The following is a 21,547-nucleotide window of genomic DNA, read 5'->3' on the forward strand; positions in this document are numbered from 1 at the left end:
TAATAATAATACTCATCAGATGAATGACATTACCTTAGCATGGTGATGGACATAGAATGGAATAGTGAAGAAAGTGGGGTAATGGGACTGCTTGTCTAATTTTCCTTTTATTAAATTTTCAGAATCATGTTTGTTTGTTTGTTCTAAGAGCTGGGTTAAATTATCTCCAGGTTTATTTAACCAAGTGCATCTTATTGCTTAGGCAGGAAACCAAGGACCAGAGAAGTGAAATGACTGGCCCAAGGTCACACAGCAGGACAGGAACATGAGACTAATTGCTGTACCCACTGCTACTTTATTTTTATCAAGTTACTCCTTCTGAGGCTTGGGGAAAGAGATAGGCAAGTAGAAAAGGAAACAAGAACAAACAGAAGTCAAGAGAGAGCTCAGAAAGCAGGGAAGAGAAAAGAATCTGGGAAAGGCAGCTCAGACAGAGTGCAGGATAGACTGGTGAGTTGGCTTGGTGGAGGGTGGATGGGTGAGAGCAGGACACCTACAGAGCAGCTGTGTGGTCACCAAATAAGGCACCCATAGTGAAAGTAGAGAAGAGAATAAATATTTAAAGGATGTCTATACAGATAGCATTAAAAACAGGGCTTGAACAGTTGATGCAGGGGTGGAGGAAGAGAGTTGGGTTTAACCAAGTTTGATGTTGGCCAGCAAAAGAGGAATGAGAAAGATGAGGGTGTGTGCAAAAGAGTGAGTGAAATAATTGACTGACCATGAAATTTTCTCTGAATAAGAAAGGAAATGAGGGCAGAAAGCAGATGTATAGTAGTGAAAAGAAGATCAATGGATTAATCATCCAGTGAGGTCAATAGATTGCTAGAGTGGGTGGTCAGAGGGGATGTTTGAAATTAAGATTATGGAACAGCTCCAATTATCGGTAAGGACAGATGTACACTCCAACCATAGGAAGGAATCTCTCTCATGGCTCCTGTAATAAACAGGAGCATATAAAACATTCTTCAATTTGAGCATATAAAGCATTCTTCAATTTGAAATGATATGGAATAAGTAAAACTTTTTTAAGAATTGGGCTTGTGGAATCCAAATCGGAAAGGAGGAAACAAAACTGTCACTGTTTGCAGATGACATGATAGTATACATAGAAAATCCTATAGACTCCACCAAAAAACTGCTTGACCTAATAAATGAATTTGGTAAAACAGCGGGATACAAAGTCAATATCCAGAAATCAAAGGCATTTCTGTACACCAACAATGAAACAGCAGAAGCAGAAATCAAGAAAAAAATCCCATTTGAAATAGCAAAAAGGAAAATAAAATACCTAGGAATAAACCTAACCAAAGAGGTAAAAGACCTGTATTCAGAAAACTACATAACACTGAGGAGAGAAATCAAGGAGGACACAAACAAATGGAAACATATACCGTGTTCATGGATTGGAAGAATTAATATCATTAAAATGTCCATACTACCAAAAGCAATCTACACATTCAATGCAATACCGATTAAAGTACCAATGGCATATTTCACAGACATAGAACAAACACTTCAACAATTTATATGGAACCATAAACGACCCCGAATAGCTGCTGCAATTTTGAGAAAGAAGAGTAAAGTAGGAGGAATCACAATACCTGACATTAAACTATACTACAAGGCCATTGTAATCAAAACAGCCTGGTACTGGCATAAAAACAGGCACATGGACCAATGGAACAGAACAGAGAGCCCAGAAATAAACCCAAGCCTCTACGGTCAATTAATATTTGACAAAGGAAGCAGCAACATAAAATGGAATAAAAATAGCCTCTTCAACAAATGGTGTTGGGAGAACTGGACAGCTACGTGCAAAAAAATGAAACTCGAGCACCAACTTACACCTTATACAAAAATAGATTCAAGGTGGATAAAAGACTTAAATATAAAGCGTGACACCATTAAAGTCCTAGAAGAGAACGTAGGTAGGAAAATCTCAGATATTTCACGCAGAAACTTTTTTACTGACTTGTCTCCTAGAGCAAGGGACATAAAGGAAAGAATAAACAAATGGGACCTCATCAAAATTAAAAGCTTTTGCACAGCTAAGGAAAACAGTATCAAAATAAAAAGAGAACCAACTGTATGGGAAAACATATTTGCTAATGATACCTCAGACAAGGGTTTAATCTCCAAAATATATAAAGAACTTACACGACTCCACTCTAAGAAGACAAGTAACCCAATTAAAAAATGGGCAAAGGACTTGAACAGACAATTCTCCAAGGAGGACATACAGAAAATCCAAAGACACATGAAGCGATGTTCAATATCGCTAGCCATCAGAGAGATGCAGATTAAAACCACAATGAGATACCACTTCACACCAGTCAGAATGGCCATCATAAACAAAGCAACAAACAAGTGTTGGAGAGGCTGTGGAGAAAAGGGGTCCCTAGTGCACTGTTGGTGGGACTGCAGACTGGTACAACCATTATGGAAAGCAGTTTGGAACTTCCTCAGAAAACTAAAAATGGATCTGCCTTTTGACCCAGCAATTCCATTGCTGGGGCTCTATCCTAAGAACACTAAAACACCAATACAAAAGAACCTTTGCACCCCGATGTTCATAGCAGCACAATTTACAATAGCTAGGTGCTGGAAGCAACCTAGATGCCCATCAGTAAATGAATGGATCAAAAAACTATGGTACATTTACACAATGGAATTCTATACAGCAGAAAGAAAGAAGGAGCTCATACCCTTTGCAACAGCATGGATGGAGCTGGAAAGCATTATGCTAAATGAAACAAGCCAGGCAGTGAAAGACAAATACCACATGATATCACCTTTAACAGGAATCTAAACAACAAAACAAAACAAAAAACTAGCAAAATATAACCAAAGACACTGAAATAGGGGATAGTCTGACAGTGGCCAGAGGGGAGAGAAGAGGGAATTTCAGGGGGGAATGGGTAGGGATTACAGGAACAAATTTGGAGGACACATGGACAAAAACTAAGGGTGGGGGGTAATGGGGGGAAGGGGGAGGGTTGGGTGGAGGGGCTGGAACAGGAGTAGGGGGCAGAAAACTGTACTTGAACAATGATTGAAATAAAAAAAAATAATAAAAAAAAAATAAAAAAAGAATTGGGCTTGTGCCATTAAAATATATTTAAGAGTTTTTAATGATAGAGGAAAACATAATGATAATTGGAAAAATAGATATACAATTGTATATTAAGACGTGATTAAAAAGAAAGATGTTGAAAAGATTAATAACCATTTATTTCAATGATGGATTACAGTTTCCCTTGCTTTTTTCAAAATTGCATTCACTAAAAATACATTATATTTTTAATGAAAAAATTGGGCCAAATCCTCAAAAAACATATACCAACTGATGTAGAAGTAGCAGTGGTTAGAGGACCCTAAGAAATCCAGGGGGACCTTGAGATCTAAGATAGAGGCAAATGAGCCTCCACTCTGAGTCATAAATAATGGCAGACTCTGTCCACTGGACCACGGAGGAGTCTTTTCCCAGGAACCAGGAGGAAAGGTTGTGTGTGGGCCTCATGTGAGTCTGCCAGACTATCATCACCATCACCATATATGAGTACTTCCTCATGTTAAAAGCAGTCATACTCAGGAAAAGACAATTTGGAAAAGGGAAGAAAGTAGGAAGACACACCTTTGGTCTCTCCTCTTAAAGACCAAAGACAACTACAATTAATATCTAGATATTTGGTTCATCTTTTTAAATTTGCTGTTGGCATGGTGTTTTTGTTTTTCCAAATTAAAATAAAATTGTATTTCAAAAATTAAAGCAATGCAGAAAAGTATAAGGGAGAGAGTATAGTCACCTGAAATCCCACACCCAGGCATATCTGCTATTAACATTTTAGGAGACAGCCTTACAGATCTCTCTCCGTCTCTCATACACTCACACTCTCTCTCTCAACACTGGATATTTTCAGTTTGCTAAATTATTTGCCATTTTGAGTGAAAATATATCTTCTTGTTCTAATTAGAACATAAGACTATTGTTTGCTTTCTACATTGTTTTAATTCTCTTATCAGTGCAATACTATCACACTTGACTGTGATAGAATATCATCATGTTTAAGAACTGAATGAATCTAACTTATTTTAACTAAATTTCATTCTATGACAGTTGGCGTAGATAAGAAGTCTTGTCTAGAAACTTCAGAAACTATAGTCTTTTTATCTCTCCCTGCTTCTGTTCCCTAACATTGCTAATCATTCTGTTCTCTCACAGCAACAGAAAAATGACAAAGCAATATTATTGTCAATCTGTTATCAGATTTTAAGGAAATCTAATGATATGTTTACACAGTTTATTGATACTACGAAATAAAATAAGAATGTTTTGTTGTAACAACTGATTTCTACATAGTTAGAAACTAGTGAAGTTAATTATGTTGAAGAATTGATCATTTAATAGAGTTCTTTGACACGATAACAAATTATACTGCAAGCAAACCTTTTCAGGGACATGGAAATAGCTCAATTACATTGTCTCATATTCTTATAATGATTTATTTAATTCCAACTAGCACAGTTAAAGCATAATAATATCTCAATGGAATAACAGAATTAGAAAAAATACTGGAAAAATAATAATGATTAATAGCTGCTATTTATTGTTACAAATATTATTTTGTTAGTTTTTATTTTGTCTCTTTTATGAGTAAATTGAGGCTCAGAGAGGCTCTTGCCTGGGGTTGTGCAAGGGCTCAGCTGTTAAATGGAAATAAGGATTTTACATTTTGTCTCAGAACTACTACATTATTTTAAAACATAGTCAACAGCTTTTAAATATGCTCAGGTATTAAATAACTTAATATAAGGTAAAGAAAGCATCCTAAACTAATGAAGGAGCAATTCAGTAATATTAGAAAAATTGAACAACTGCAGTAAGACTGACTCTTTCATAGTTTCCTATTGGAAGTGTAAGTTGTCTTGTCATCCAGAAAGTCGCTGGAAATTACTGTCAGAAAGTCCTAAAAAGCTCATATTTTGTTATACAATAACTTTATTTCTTGGATTCCATTCTAAGACAATAATCAGATATGCAGAAATAATTGATTTATGAGTATTTATTGCAATATTTATAATATCAAAGTTTTGGGAGTAGCTATGTGTCTATCAATAAGGGATGGGTTAAATAAATTATAATAAATCTGTTGTGTTCAATCCTGTGTATCTGTGAAAAGTCACATTTCTGAAGCGTATTTAATGGCCACAATACAAAATAAAATAGAATAAAGCAGTGTGTGTAACTAAATAGGAAATGATATTAGTGTTCGTATTTGGTACTGGGAAGCCTGGGAAGATTGTGTCTTTTAAGCTTTACATGTGAGGAAGTTAGTAGTGGTTATGTCTGGGGAGTGGGATAGGAGGTGAGTTTTTGCCCTTCATATTTCATATTAACTTTGAGTACATGTATTTATTTCATGTGGCTACTGTAACAGCTTGCCACAAACTTGGTGGCTTGAACAAGAGAAATTGAGTCTGTCACATTCTGAGAATGTAGAAGCCTGATCATTTTCCCTGGGCTGAAATTAAGGTGTCAGCAGGGCCGTTCCAAAGGCTCTCGGGGAAAACCCCTTTCTTGCCTCTTCCAGTTCTGGTGGCTGCTGGCGTTCTCTGGCTTATGGGCACATCATTCCTATCTTTGCCAGTGTGATCACATTGCCTTTTCCTCTCTGTGTCAAATCTTCCTCTATTAAATATACCTGTGACCACGTTAAGCTAAAGTCAGCAATGCTAATGTTCCCTGTGATGGAGGTATGGTTCTCAGTTAGTACTGCCCTGGAAGTGTGGCACAAATGCATCTGTGCAAATTCATTTTCAAATGAAAAGCAAAATGTGGATTCATTCACTTACTCATTTTATTCATCAAACATTTGTTGGGTATCTACTACGTACACTATGTGTGGCAAGTACAGTTCTAGGTGCTGGGGATTGCATAGTGAGCAAGACCTAGAAAATCCTTGCTCTTGTGCATTTTAATGAAGGAGACAGATGATAAACAAATTTAAAGCGTAGTTCTCTAAGTATTACCAGTTCAAGGTCCATGTGCCCAGTGCTTCAAATGGCCAATATTCAAAACATCAGGGAAAACATTTTGGAATAAGGAAAGATTTATTGATTGAGAAGGTGTCAAACTGGAGACCATTGGGGATAGCGGTGGGGGGGAACTGGGGGGTATGAGTGGGTGAGTGGTGGGCATGCCTAGAGCTTCCTTAAATCCATCTTAAGAGAGCCCAGAATTCAGGTTTCTTTCGTGTCCAGGGAAGGGAGGATAGGCTGGGCAAGAGGTGTGTGAGATGACTAACTGCAGACAGCTAGGCACCCACAGAAGTGGAGGGAAATCTCTAAATCTCTTTGTGTCCCCCCACCCTTCCCTTGAGTCCAGTCTTGAGGCTCCTGCAAATCTTGGCCAAAAGCTCAAGACCTCAAGCAGAAACCTTCTAATATTAGCATATCTATAGCAAGAGCTATTCCCTGGAGGCCAGGGGAGAAATGCAGACTAGAATTAGAACAGAGTCAGAGAGTAATAAGCATTTCACTGTTACATTAGGATGAACAGTTGATAAGTATTATGAGGAGAACTTATGCAAATACAGGGGAGAGAATGATGGGGACTGATATTTTTGTTAGGATAAATCAAACCTCTCTCTATAAGGTGATATATGAACAGAGACATGGATGAAGTGAGGGACCAAATTAGGCCACTATCTAGGTGACGAGGATGTCATGAAGGACCAGCCTGTGCAAAGGCCCTGTGGGGAACTGACCTGAGCTTGCTTGAGAGAATATGTGGAGGCCCCGGTGGCTGTTGTGGAGCAAGGAAGGGGAAATGATGGGAGACAGGGACTTTGCAGACAGGCCAGATCCTATAGTCACGCTTGCTTCCATGGTGTGACAAAGACAGATAGGCAAAGAGACTGCGGGGAAGGACACACAGTGGTTGCCTTTGGAGAATGAGGTCTGCTGTTGAAAGAACACTAACTTTCTTCTGTGAATTCCTTTGGTCATTTTGCATTTTCAAAATTACATGTACGAGTTACTTTCTTTTAATCCAATTGAGTAAATAATTTAAAGTAGAAATTATAATTTTTAAATAAGTAATACAAAATAAAAGGCAAAGGCCGAGTTGCAGCAGGGCTATAGTTGGAAGGAGGAGCCCCAGGTTGTTTGTCCACACTGCTGACAGGGCTGCATGGGCTAAAAATAAGTTTGCAGTGACTGGGCTGTTCCAGGAGAGAAACAAAGATCCAGAGAGCCTCTGAATAGGATTGGGGTGTGATGGGGAGAGGCTATGGATAATAAAATAAACGCCAATCCCAAATGGCAGCTACAGGCACCAGGGGATGAGCCCGCCCTGCCTCTCAGAGAACAAAGATGACTAACAGCTTCCTAAAATGTTAAAGGAACTTTCCATGTGGTCTGTTAAATTCATCTACACCTTTATTCCCCAGATACATTTTTAGAAAGGGTGGGAGTGAGTGTGTGCAAGCTTTGCCAAGCTCATCCTAGGTTTGCGGGGAGAGGAAGAGAGGCCTCCCACCCCTCCCCCTTTGCAGGATAGGTTGTGGGAGGCGCCACTCTGCATTCCATGTCCCTCCCTCCCCTGGAGTTTCTCTCCCCTTACTCCCTTGATGAGGCTTTCCCTTGGCAGCCAGGGTCCTCCCCACAAATGTTTTTTAAGTGACCACTCCCAGGAAGAGAGCAGAGGTGTCAGGGTGCTTACTCCGGCCCCCTTTCCTGTCCTCGCCTTCTTCATCCTGCATATCTCAAAAAGTGAGGACGGAGTCAGAGGCTGAGGAGTCAGAGGCTGCGCGGATGCCGGCTCCGTTCTCAGACTTGCACCCCCACCAGCAGGTCGGGGCACCTGTGACTGTGCCCCTCCCACTCCCATCTTTCTCCCCACTTCCGCTTAGGAAACAAAATATCAAGTTTTCCATGTAGAGAATTTTGACTGCCTTTAACAATGGTAAACTTCTGTATATATACTTTACTTTAATTAAATAAAAAGGCAAAAAAACCACCACAAAAAAAACCCTTAACAGATAAAGACAAAGCCCTGGCATGGAGGGAAATGGAGTGTAGTCAGTTATTCAACAAGTCTGGAGAGAATGCCTGTGCGCCAGGTACTGGGACTCGTCACATCCAGGCACTTACAGAGCTTACATCTGGCGAGGAAGATAGACAAAACAGTAAACTCGATAAATAAGCACATTATGTAGTATAGGCGAAGGTGGTGAGTGCTGTGGAAAAAATGGAGACAGGTGAGGGGGTTGGGAAGGCTGGCCGGGCAGCACCTCGGAGTTCTCTCTGGTTAGAACACAACAGGCCCAGCAAGTGTAGCCTCGCCAGACCTGGCGAACAGAAAGTGCCCCATAAAGTTAACTTCCTTCTACTTTTCTGTGCATAAAAATTCTCATAACTGCGAGTTTGAACTTCACTCCTTATGCACATCAAGCAGATGACAGCTAAATGCTGAGCAGAGGTGAATATTATAAGAAAACCACAACATAATTAGGATCTTATTTTAGTGGTATTGCAGGGGGCAGTACTCAAATTAAACACTACATTTTACAATACATGAGATCTGTTCAGAAAAATTCTAGCCATTGTTAATATAATGAGAATGATTTGCACAACATCAATATAACTTGGCAGCCAAGGAGAATGGACTGAAACACACACTTTCGGACAGTGATGACTTCACTGTACTAGTCAGTGGGGCGGTAGATGCTGTTGAGTGAGCTTGTGTACTGCATGGCCATCACATTCAAAACAACTGAGTGAGTACAGCAACAAATCTGCAACAAATTTTGCATTAAACTTAAACATTCCTGTGCAGGAACTGTTTTTCAGATTCAGTTGCAGCTGTGGGCACTGGTGATTGTCAGCTTCATCACCATAATGCTTTTGCTCATGCATAACATCTCATGCAGAATTTTTTGACAAAACATCAAATCACCCAGGTGACTCAGCTCCACTGCATCCCAGATTTGGTGCCCTGTGACTTCTTGCTTTTCCCCAAACTAAAATCACCTTTGAAAGGGAAGAGCTTTCTGATTATCAGTGAGATTCAGGAAAATATGACAGGGCAGCTGACAGCTATGTGAGGTCCCAAGTGCCTACTTTGAAGGGGACTGAGGCATCATTGTCCTATGTGCAGTGTTTCCTGTATTTTGTATCTTTTTCAATAATTGTCTCTTTTTTCATATTATGTGGCTGATTACTTTCTGGACAGACCCTGTATATGGGGTGGTCAAAAGTAGGCTTACATTTGTGAGTACACGAAACAAAAAGTTTATTCTTGTGTAATTATTTATTCTTGTATTATAGTATTATACCTTTTTTCATATAAACAGCTGTAAACCTACTTTTGCCCACCCTCTGCATAAATGTAAAGCAAATTTCCAGCATGTTGTGGGGGGGCAGAATATAAGACTGTGTGAGTCGTATGTGCCTATGGATTCAGGTCATGGACTGAAGTGAGCTCAGGAGTTCCTTTTGAAGTGTAACTTGGTCTTGGCTGGGTAATATGGGTATATGTATATGGAAGAACTCATGGAGCTATAGTTTAAGACTTGTACATTTTTTTAAAATTTTATTTATTTATTTTTAGAGAGGGAAAGGAGAGAGATAGAAACATCAATGTGCGGTTGCTGGGGGTTATGGCCTGCAACCCAGGCATGTACCCTGGCTGGGAATCGAACCTGGGACACTTTGGTTCCCAGCCCGCGCTCCATCCACTGAGCTATGCCAGCCAGGGCTCTAAGACTTGTACATTTTTAACATATATAAATTATACCTCAGACAAAAAAAGAAAGATATGACTGCTGTTGACCTTGAATTTAGGTACTGCTCCAATGATGGCAGTTCTGGAGCACTTAGCCATGTACTGGGAAGGGCCCTTGAGCCCGGGCACAGGCAGGATAGGTTCTCAGGACAGGGATGCGGGGGGATCTGCCCAGGGACACCTGCATTGCACAGAATTCCTGGACAAGCCTGTGATCACACTGCTTTTACTGAAACCCCTCCCGTAAGGCCCTTGGGCTGGAGGGAGGAGACAACATACCCACACAGGAAACAACAGAGAGCAAGACCTGGCAAGGCCACTGGGTCTCAGGGAAAAAGCTCTTATCTGGCTGAGAAGACACGTCTTCCCTGCTTCCCAGCATCTGCAACGTGCAGCTGCTGAGTAGCAGCAAGGTCATGGAATAGTCTGAGGCTGGATGGGAAGTGGCTCTTCGCACCCAAGAAGACAGCTGGCTGAGTAAACACTGAGCCACCCTGTCATCTTCGCCTCCCCTGTCTCTCTCTGTCTCTGTCTCTTTATCTCTCCCAGAGTCTCTGTGACTCCTTCTGCCACACTAGACACACTTGAGATTCTACACCTTCTTTACCAGATGATACCTAACACCCATCTGAGAATGCAGAGAGACTCAAACAATCCATAGGCCTCTGGGTGTGTGCAATGCTAGAGGCTTCACGTATGAACCCTCAGAGATTTCGGTTATTTGTTTTTACTAGAAAAGCATGCCTCTTGGAAGGATGAGCTCTAGGCCGGGTTGGAAGGCTACAGTACCAGAAGCCTAAGTAAAACCAGACGATGCAGGTGTGTGTCCACCCTCTCGGGCACTCACTGGGTTCTTCGTGTTCTTCTCTGCAGGAGGCAGTGTCACATTGCCCAGAAGAAGGCCAGTTGGCCCGAATCCAAAATGTTATCCAGGAGCTTCCCCCATCCCATTATAGGTAAGCATCCTTGGTGAAAGAAGGTCACAGCCTCTCATGGGGCTGCAGATGCAGGCTGGCGTCATAAAAGGGAACAAATTCAGCAGACAGTGGCTTTCCTGGGGGATTTTGAGGAGGGTGAACAGGTCACTTTCATCAGAATGAGTTGATGTCTGACTAGGGACATTGATGGGAAGGGGCAGCCCATGTCCCAGTTACTCGCACGAGTCTCACCCTAATTCTGATTACACAAGGATATCCTCACAGTGATATCCTAGATTCTTACCCAGATTCCCAGAGTAACCAAATCTGTGAAAACCAAGATGGTTTGAAAACAGAGTTTGACTGTAGCTCTTGAGTGTTGAGCATCATCCCATCCTTTCATTTCATTCTCCCTCTTTATCCCCTAATCTTACCACCTTTCCCAGTGTTCCCTAAGCCTGCCCATCTGTTACAGGGGGCAGATTTTGATATGGTGTAAGATAGAACTTCCTAGCAATAATAGATGTTTTTTATCCAAGAATATCCCCCATCCCCACCCTAGGCCAACATGCTGAGGGCCAAGAAAATTAGAAAATTACTTCCATCAGTCCTGGTATCTTCCTGATACTCCTCCAAAACTCACAAGATAGAAATATTTATTTAGTCTCTCAAATACAAACTTAGAAATTATCTCCAAGCTTCACACAGGCCTTTAAGTTTTTTACTTTGTAAAAACAAAGAATGAATCATTACAGGACCTTGGAATACCTGATTCGACACCTGGCCCACATCGCCTCCTTCAGCAGCCAGACCAACATGCATGCCAGGAACCTGGCCCTCGTGTGGGCGCCAAACCTCCTCAGGTAACCACCACACCCTCACCTCTCACCCCACCATCCCTGCACTGGGCTTAGAACAGCCCACTGATTTAAAATGAAGATTGGGTTCTTCAAAATTGAAGACCCTTGAAGACAAACCTGTAGTTAAATTGTCTTTTGTAGCACATACAGATTAAAGGTGATTTTAATAGCCTAACTTCTTTGCCTGCTACCCTGGAAACTCTGGGTTCTAGAGGCATTTTCTGGCTGTGACTGGGAGGTGACTAAAATAATGGGTCTGTATTTTATAATTTCTTGAAAAGGCCTTTCTTGTCTTTGTGGCTCATTGGCTTTTGTTAGTTTTGGTGGGGTCACAGCTGGCTGTAACCTGAATCAATTGCTTCATGTGACTTTATTAATGATGATCTGCCCCACAGAACAATCAGGTGGGGCAGATCCTGTGGAAAGAAATAAATTCCTGAATATTCACTAATAATAGTGTTATAGTCTTGCAATGTATAATTCCTGGTAATTGTTTTAAATTTGTTCAGTGCATTGGGCTTCACAGCACTTGGAAAGTCCCTTTAGTAGGTTTTAGTAGTTAAAATACTCACCCTGGCAGGGTGGCTCAGTTCTTTGGAGCATTGTCCTGTACACCAAAATGGTTGCAGGTTCAATACCTGGTTGGAGTGCATATGAGAGGCAGCCAATCAATATTTCTCTCTCACATCAACGTTTCTGTCTCTCTCTCTCTCTCCCTCCCTTTCCTCTCTCTCTAAAATCAATAAACATATCTTCAGGTGAGAATTAAGAATGTATATATTCTACAGATTAACTAACCATATACATGGAAGAGATGGGGCTTGTATAAAAGCCCCACTAGCTCCCCCTTACTGCTCTAGGGTTGACTCACTGAACTGAATGTGTTTCTTTCACGATTTAGGTCCAAAGAAATTGAAGCTACGGGTTGCAATGGAGATGCAGCCTTCCTTGCCGTGCGGGTCCAGCAGGTGGTGATTGAGTTCATACTGAATCATGTGGATCAAATCTTTAACAATGGCGCACCTGGGTCTCTAGAGAACGATGGTAATGGTTCCTCCTGGCATACTCCCCACCAGCCCATCCTCCTTTCTTGCCATAGTCATGGGGCCCAAGGAAAAGTTAGGGTGGCCCGGTTCTAACTCTGAGTGTTGGCACTGTGTGTATGCTGATTACTGTGTGTGTGCCAGTGTCTGGGGATTGTGCGTGTGTGTATGTGTGCAGCAAAGATGTGGTATGTTTGCAGGTGGCTGTAGCATGTTTGATCAATTGCGTACTTGGACCATCCCATGAACATGGCATGATAAACTCTAATAATGTTCTGTTGGGTTTAGTAAGTTCTTAAAGTCTTTGAGTTATTATCTAGAGGCACTGGCAACATTCCTCCCTTTTTTAACTATTAGATTTCATCTTTACTTTCAGTATGATACATTTCATAATACCCTTATGCTTTCATCTTGAAGTCTTAAGTAAATTAGTTAAGAGACAGCATGTTCATACTCACATATATATAAGAATTCATTTTCTTCTCAAGCCTTTCTTGAGTGCTCACTTTGCTCGTCCTTAAACCAGGCACCACCCATAGAAAAATTAGTGTGTTTGTAGGCATCAATGAGTTTGTAGAGACTAGTTAACGTACACTGTAGCCATATTGGTGAGAAAGATACAGCTATATCAGGCTGAGCAGTATGGGATGCAAAATGTTATATTTTAGTCCTATAGCTCTTATAGTAGACAGTGAACCCTAGGAATGAATTGGATAATGTTGCTTGAACTCATGTAAATCCAATTTGTAAAAACCAGAAATCCAGTTGATCAAGAAGCCTGGGAGATGGTTGTAGAATAGGTGGAAGCTGCACTCACCTCCTCCCAGGCCTGAACTGGAATTACAACTAAGTTATAGAACAATCAACCTAAACAACCAACTGAAGATTAGGATAACAGAAGTCTTATAACCAAGGACTTACAGAAAAAGCCACATCTAGGCTGGTAAGAAGGGTGGAGGCATGAAAAGGGCTGACCCTGAATCCATGTATAGGAGCTGAACATGTAGAGGAATACCTCAGCTACACAGGTTCCCTGTGAGGGGTGTGAGGTCTCAACCCTATGCCAGGCTTCCCAGCCTGGAGCACCAGAGCCTGAAAGAGGAGTCCACATAATGCCTGGCTGTAAAAATCTGGGGATTTGGTCACTAGGAAAAGACAGCTGTCTGCTAGAGACCTAGGTGCCCTCTTAAAGGGCCAGCTCATGAAATCTTGTTCACTGCTACTCACCCCAGGCTCCAGCAGAGGAAGAGCAGCTCAGAGCAGACTACAGTCTTGTGAGGACAGACTGAGTGAGTTATGCGGTTCTGGGTACAGAGCTGAAGGGACAGCCACCAGGGTCTCTGTGCTGAGTCCCTCTCCCGTTCTGCCCACAGACACCATCTTTCCTGGGTCCAGCTCTCCCCTCCAAACTGCCCTGGCCAGTAGGGACTGCACAAGCCCCGCCCTTCCATACCTCTGTCACTCCAGCCATGCTCATGACCTGCAGCAGTCTGCTGCTTGAGCAGCCTGTGGTAGAGATATTCTTAAAGGGAGCTTGAGAGTCAATTCAGAGTTGTATGGCCCTGGGTCAGAGACCATTTACCCTGTCCCCTCACACACAGTGTACCAGAGCACCAGTGCATGTGAAGTTCCCTGCTCCCTGAGGACCAGAGTACCTGTACCCCAGCCCCCACTATGGGCCAGAGTAGCTGTGACATATTATCAGAATGCCTGAGAAGCTGCACCCTGTACCCTATGGGTCAGATTAGTAGCATCCTAACCCTCCTTGAGAAAGCCACTAGCTCCACTCTTTCAACTCCAGTGGCTGGCCTTGCCTAGTTTCACTCTGAAATATTGTTAGCAGGCTGTGGCCATCCTGGTCTCCAATTACAGAAGACTCTCCAGGAGATCAGGGTGGACTCTGGGAAGAACTGAGTTGTTTGACTCTTGGGCTGGACCATTTTTCCCTCATACACAAGACCAGTGCCACCATTCCTATGCAGAACTGTCTTTTCACAGGCCACATGCCTGTCTGTTTGGGCTTCAGCTTGCCTCACCCTGATAAATTAGTAAGACTCTGTCCCACCGCATAGGTCCACAGGCACTCGGTGGGTAGAGCTGACCTTGGTGTACCATGAGACTACTGCTGAGTAGCCTCCAACGTAGCACTGGTGCCAAGTTTGAATCTCTATCAATCTGATGAACACTACTCACTGAGAGCCTGCATCACACAACTCACACACTGCCAGAGGCTTTTTCGAACACTGACTGAGCCTACCAGACAGTTAACAGATAAGGGCAGATCTCAAGGAGACTTGGACCTTTTGCTGACCTGTCCATGGATTCGGTGCCGACAGAAATCAACCTTGGTGCATCCCTAGGCACCTCCCACACAAATCCAGGCCCAGCAGAGGTAGCCACAAACTGTAGATCACTTGGTAGCTCCAAACAGGTAGCCCAACAACTATCAGTGCCAGGACCTGACTTTGACCTGCACTAGATTCCCTCCCAAGGGACCCTAGAACCAACATACCTGGTGGTTCATACCACAAAGGGAGATCTCAGCAGACACCAGACAATGTTGGGGCAAATTCAGCTTTGTGAAGCCAGCCCCCACTCAGCAGTTCATACGTTGCCTTCAGGAGAGATACTTATAGCCAGCTGGTGGGGCAGCCCCACCCATGGCCAAGAGCACACAAAACTCAACTACAACAGGAAGGCTCACATAACCCATACAAGGTACATTCCTGGAGCACCTCGCTCAGGGGATTAGAGAGAGAGCCCCTCTGTGTCCCACAAATACCTACTATGTAAGGTCACCATACCAAAGCATAGCAGATCTACCTGATACACAGAAACAAATACAGAAGACAGCCAAAATGAGGAGCCAAAGAAACATGCCTCAAATGAAAATACAGGAGAAAGCCCAAGGAAAAAAGAACTAAATGAAATGGAGGCAAGTGAGCTATCAGACACAGAGTTCAAAACAGTGGTTATAAGAATACTCAAGGAACTTAGTGAGAACTTTAACAAGAGATAACACACACATAAAATGACATAGAAGCCATAAAAAAGAACCAGTCAAAAATGAAGAATACAATATCTGAAATGAACAATGCACTAGAAGGAATCAACCAGTAGGCTAGATGAACCAGAGAACCAAATCAGTGATTTGGAAGACAAAGTAGCAAAAAATATGCAATCAGAATGGGGGTTAAAAAGAATTTTTTAAAAGACTTATTTATTTATTTATTTTTAGAGAGGGAAAGGAGGGCAAAAGAGAGAGAGAGAGAAACATCAATGTGCGGTTGCCAGGAGGCGTGGCCTGCAACCCAGGCCTGTGCCCTAGCTGGGAATCGAACCTGCGATACTTTGGTTCGTAGCCTGTGCTCAATCCACTGAGCTACGCCAGCCAGAGCTAAAAAGAATTTTTTTTTAAATCAGGATAGTCTAAGGGACCTCTAGGACATTGTGAAGCATAACATCCTCATCATAGGGGTACCAGAAGGACAGGAGAGAGCAAGGAATTGAGAACCTGTTTGAAGGAATATGGCTGAAACCTTTCCTACCCTGGTAAAGAAAATGTCACGAAGGTCCAAGAAACATAGAGAGTCCCAAACAAGATGAACCCAAACAGGCCCACACTAAGACACATCATAATCGAGATGGCAAAAGTGTAAGACAAAGAAAGTATCTCAAAAGCAGCAAGAGAAAGACAGTTAACTACAAGGGAGCTCCCATAAGACTGTCAGCTGATTTTTCAACAGAAATGTTTCAGTCTGGAGTGATGCATGGGTCACCGGCCAGCAGTGATCACGGAATGCTGTGGATGGTTCGTCGAAACTCGAGAAAAAACATGCACAGAGACAGACTAGTTTCTGTGGAGAAGTAGGGACAGAATGGCCACCCCTTCTAGAGGGGAGTGCACCAATTTACTGTCCAAACCTGCTTTTATTGGGCTCATTTTGCATAATAATTCAGGTAAAGTACATTACTCATTACGAGGAAGTAAGGAACAACAGATAACAAGGAACTCTGCGGGTTTATTTTGAGTCAGGGTCAAAGAGCTGTAAGACTTTGAGGAACAAACTAACTTCCTCCTTGGACCCTTCTCATTCAACTGAGAGCATTCTAAACAAAGAAGGTTTCACAGTAATTTACATGTTCTTTCTTAGGCCTGATCACCCTGGGAATCCGCCCTTTTCAGCACAGAGCTGCACCATCCTGTCATTGTTTCAGGCTTAGGGGGAGCAAGGGAACTAAGGCAACCAAGAGATAAGGAGATTTTCTCCCAGATGATGAGAACTCAGGCTATGTCAAAGCCATGGAGCGAGGGTCCATCACCCTCTTTTGCTGTAGCCCTCAAAGTCCTTCTTTTGGGGGCCTCCTACATGATCGTGCCTGTCTTAGGTCATTCCCCCCTTGGGGAATCTTACCCGTCTTTGGCTAACCGACCAAGCATTGGGGTTCAGTTATGAATGAAGCAGCAAATGCAGTGCTCCTGCCAGGGAGATTAGCTTTTGTCTCCTTGCTGGCTTACGGTTCCAAGGGCATTCCCTTAGCCTTAGCCTAGGCAGGGGTTACAGCTTCTGATGCCAGGCAGGGCAGTTCCCAACACTGGAGGGCTTGGCATAAAATATTCAAAGTAATGAAAAGCAAGAACCTATAACCAAGACTGCTCTACCCAGGAAGACTATAATTTAAAATTGAAGGTGAAATAAAGAGCTTCCCAGATAAGAAAAGGCTAAGGAAACTCATTACCACTAAACTAGTATTACAAGAAATGTTAAAGGGTCTTCTTTAAGAAGAAGACTTCTTTAAAAAAGAGGAACATAGTTATAAAGAATAAAATGGCAATAAATATGTACCTACCACTAGTCACTTTAAATGTAAATGGCTTAAATGCTCCAATCAAAAGACATAGGTAGCTGAATGGATAAGAAAACAAGACCCATATATATGCTATCTACCAGAGACCCACCTCATAATAAAAGATAGCAGACTAAAAGTAAAAGGATGGAAAAAGATACTCCATGTGAATAGAAATGAAAAAAAAAATAGCTGGGGTAGCAATACTTATGTCTGACAAAATAGACTTTAAAAACAAAGGCTCTGAGATAAAGACATTACATAATGATAAAAAAAATCAATCCGACAATGAGATATAACCCTTTTATGACGTAGAAGCCATAAAAAAGAACCAGTCAAAATACTTATGCACCCAACATAGAAGCACCTAAATATGTAAAGCAAATCTTGATAGACATAAAGGAAGAGGTTGACATAAATACAGTCATAGTCAGGGATTTTAATACTCCATTGACTTTGATAGGTAGATCTTCCAGACAGAAAATCAACAAGGAAACAGCAGTCTTAAATGACACTCTAGACCAGATGGATTTAATTGATATTTTAAGATAATTCCACACAAAACCAGCAAAATATACATTCTTTTCAATTGCACATGGAATGTGTTCTAGGATATACCACAGAGTAGGACACAAAACAAGTCTCAATAAATGTTAGAAAACTTAAATCATATCAAGCATCTTCTTGGACCGTGGTGGTATGAAAGTAGACATAAATTACAAGAAAAAAGCTGAAAATCACAAGCAAATGGATGCTAAATAACATGTTACGAAACAATGAATGGGTTAACAAATGAAATCAAGGAAGAAATCAAAATTTTGTTATCTTGAGAGAAACAAAGATGAACAAACAACAACTTAAAATCTGTGGGGCACAGCGAAAGCAATCCTAAGAGTAGCAATACAGGCTGACCACAAGAAACAAGAAAAATCTCAAATAAACAATCTAGCCTTACACCTGAAGGAACTAGAAAAAAGAACAACACACAAAGCCCAAAGTGAGTAGAAGGAAGAAAGTAATAAAGATCAAAACAGAAATAAATGACATGGAGACCAAAAAAAAAAAAAAGTTCAAAAGATAAATCAAGAGCTGGTTGTTTGGAAAGATAAACAAAATTGATAAACCTGAACTAGACTCATCAAGAAAAAGGAGAGAAGGCCCAAATAAATAAAATGGAGGGGGGGAAGATAAGTAATAATTGATACCACAGAAATACAAAGAATTGTAAGAAAATATTACAAACAACTAAATGCCAACAAATTGGACAATCTGGACAAAATGGATAAATTCCTATTCTAGGAACACACAATCTTCTAAGACTGAATCAATAAGAATCAGAAAATTTGAATAGACTGATGACAAGTAATAAAATTGAAGCAGTACTCAAAAAAACTACCAACAAACAAAAGTCCTGGACCAAATGGCTTCACAGATTATTTTTACCAAACATTTAAAGAAGAACTAACACCTGTTTCTTCTCAGACTATTCCAAAAAATTCAAGAGGAGGGAAGACTCCCAAGTCTTTTTATGAGACCAGCATTATCCTAATTCCAAAACCAGATAGAGAGACTACCAAGAAAATTATAAGCCAGTATCTCTGATAAAAGGAGATGCAAAAGTATTCAACAAAATATTAGCAATACATCAAACAAATCATACACCATGATCAAATGAGCTTTATTCCTGGGCTGCAAAGTGGGTACAATATCTGCAAATCAATTAATGTGAAGTTACCACATAAATAAAATGAAAGATAAAAATCACATGATCATATAAACAGATGCAGAAAAAGCATTTGACAAAATTCAACACCCATATCTGATAAAATGGGTGTGAATAGAAGGAATATACTCATAGTACAACATAATAAAGGCCATATATGAAAAACCCACATTTAACATTATACTCAGTGGGAAAAACTAAAATCATTTTCCTTAAGATCAGAAACAAGACAGGGATGTCCACTTTTACCACTTTCATTCAACATAGTACTAGAAGTCTTAGCCACAGCAATCAGACAAGAAGAAGAAATAAAAGGCATCCAAATTGGGAAAGAAAGAAAATTTTTTATTTTTGCACAGCAAAGGGAACCATCAGTAAATTGAAAACACAACCTACTAAATGAGAGAATGTATTCACCAATGATGCATGTGATAAGGGGTTAATATTCAAAATTTATAAAGAACTCATATTACTCAACACCAAAAAAACAAACAATCCAATTTTAAAAATGGGCAGAAGGCGTGAACAGACAGTTCTCCAAAGAGCACATACAGATGGCCAATAGATTTATGAATAGATGCTCAATATTAAAGCCACAATAAGATACCACCTTACACCTGTCAGAATGGCTATTATCAATAAATCCACAAATGACAAGTGCTGGTGAGGATGTGGAGAAAAGGGAACCCTTATGCACTGTTGGTAGTAATGCAGATTGGTGCAGCCAATATGGAAAACAGTATGGAGGTTCCTCAAAAAGTTAAAAATGAAACGCCTTATGATCTAGCAATTCCACTTCTGCAGATTTATCCATAGAAACCCAAACATTGGTTCAAAAGAACATAAGTACCCTTGTATTCATTGCATCATTATTTACAATAGCCAGGATATGGAAGTAACCCAAGTACCCATCAAAAGACAAGTGGTGGTATGTATTTGCAATGGAATATTAGTCAGCCATAAAAAGGAATGAAACCCTACGATTTGCGACAGCAGGAATGGACCTGGAGGATATTATGCTCAGTGAAATAACTCAATCAGAGAAAGTCAAATACTATATAATTTCACCTATATGTGGAATCTAAAGAACAAAATAAATGAACAAACAAAATTGAGCCAGACTTATCGACACAGAGAACAAACTGCTGGTTGCCAGAGGGGTAGGGTTTGGGGAACTGGGTGAAGGAGTTGAAGGGATTAAGTACAAATTGGCAGTTACAAATTAGTCTCAGGAATGTAAGAAAAGCATGGGGATATAGTGAATAGTATCACAGTCATTATGTATGATGCCAGTTGGGGTACTAGAAATATCTAGGAGAGCCCTATGTAAAGTATATGATTGTCTGGCCACTAAGATGTACACCTGAAACCAATACAAAATTAAATTGGGAAAACAAAAAGAAATATCTCATTAAAAAGAAAGCTGGTAACTGCCATTTGTGTGACAGTGGTTTTCCAACATTAGTGCACATCAATACCCCCTAGAGGACTTGTTAAAACAAAGATTATTGGGCCTCATCCCCCTAGTTTCTGGTTCAGCATGTCTGGAGTGCTTTTGAAAATTTGCCTTTCTAACAAGTTTCCAGGTGATGCTGCTGCTGGTGGTCAGAGTGCACACTTGGAGAGCCTGTGGTGTATGGAGACCATATTACACGTCATTTGTGTTAGCCGATCAGTGCATTCTTTTCAGTTTAGCTAGTATATTTAGAAGAACCAGTATGCTCATCAGAATAATCTATTACAGTTATGATCAAATTTTGAATCCTGGTATAGTTGTTTCCATCTCACCCTGTCTTCTATGTGGTTTTGACCTTTTAAACTTTTTTATTGAGATAAAATTCATAGACTATAAAATTTACCATTTTATCATTTTAGAGTATAGAATTTAGTGCTTTTTACTGTATGTATTCAGAGAATTTGCAACTGTCATCACTTCACTATCTGATTCCAGAACATTTTCGTCAAATAAACATATCCAGAACATATCCTCAAAAAAAAAATCTCAGCCCTAGCCAGGTAGATCAGTTGGCTAGAACATCATCCCAATATGCTAAGGTTTCAGGTTCAATCCCTATTCAGGGCACATACAAGAATCAACCAATGAATGCATAAATAAGGGGAGCATACTAAGTATTTCTTTTTGAAAAGAGCCTCCTACCCATGAAGCAGTCATTCCACATTTTTTCCCTCCTCCCAGATCCAGGCAACTGCTAATCTGCTTTCTGTTTCTATGGATTTACCTCTTCTGACTTTTTATATAAATAGACTCATAAAATACATGGTCTTTTGTGACTGACTTCCTTCACTTATACTGATACATATTGTCACATGTGTCAGGATTTCATTTTTTTTTATGGTGGAATAAT

The 21,547-nt window shown here is 40.8% G+C and overlaps 1 protein-coding gene across 1 annotated transcript in view; it reads left to right on the top strand.

The window, feature by feature from the left end:
- Positions 1-21,547, top strand: part of ARHGAP31 (Rho GTPase activating protein 31) — a 106,535-nt gene that overhangs the window by 60,634 nt on the left and 24,354 nt on the right. The window contains exons 4-6 of the mRNA XM_028504564.2: positions 10,664-10,746; positions 11,463-11,570; positions 12,469-12,611. Coding sequence (XP_028360365.1) covers positions 10,664-10,746; positions 11,463-11,570; positions 12,469-12,611 — 334 coding nt within the window. The remainder of the gene's footprint in view (positions 1-10,663; positions 10,747-11,462; positions 11,571-12,468; positions 12,612-21,547) is intronic.

The sequence above is a fragment of the Phyllostomus discolor genome, chromosome 2 (assembly GCF_004126475.2).
Source record: "Phyllostomus discolor isolate MPI-MPIP mPhyDis1 chromosome 2, mPhyDis1.pri.v3, whole genome shotgun sequence".
Taxonomy (NCBI): domain Eukaryota; kingdom Metazoa; phylum Chordata; class Mammalia; order Chiroptera; family Phyllostomidae; genus Phyllostomus; species Phyllostomus discolor.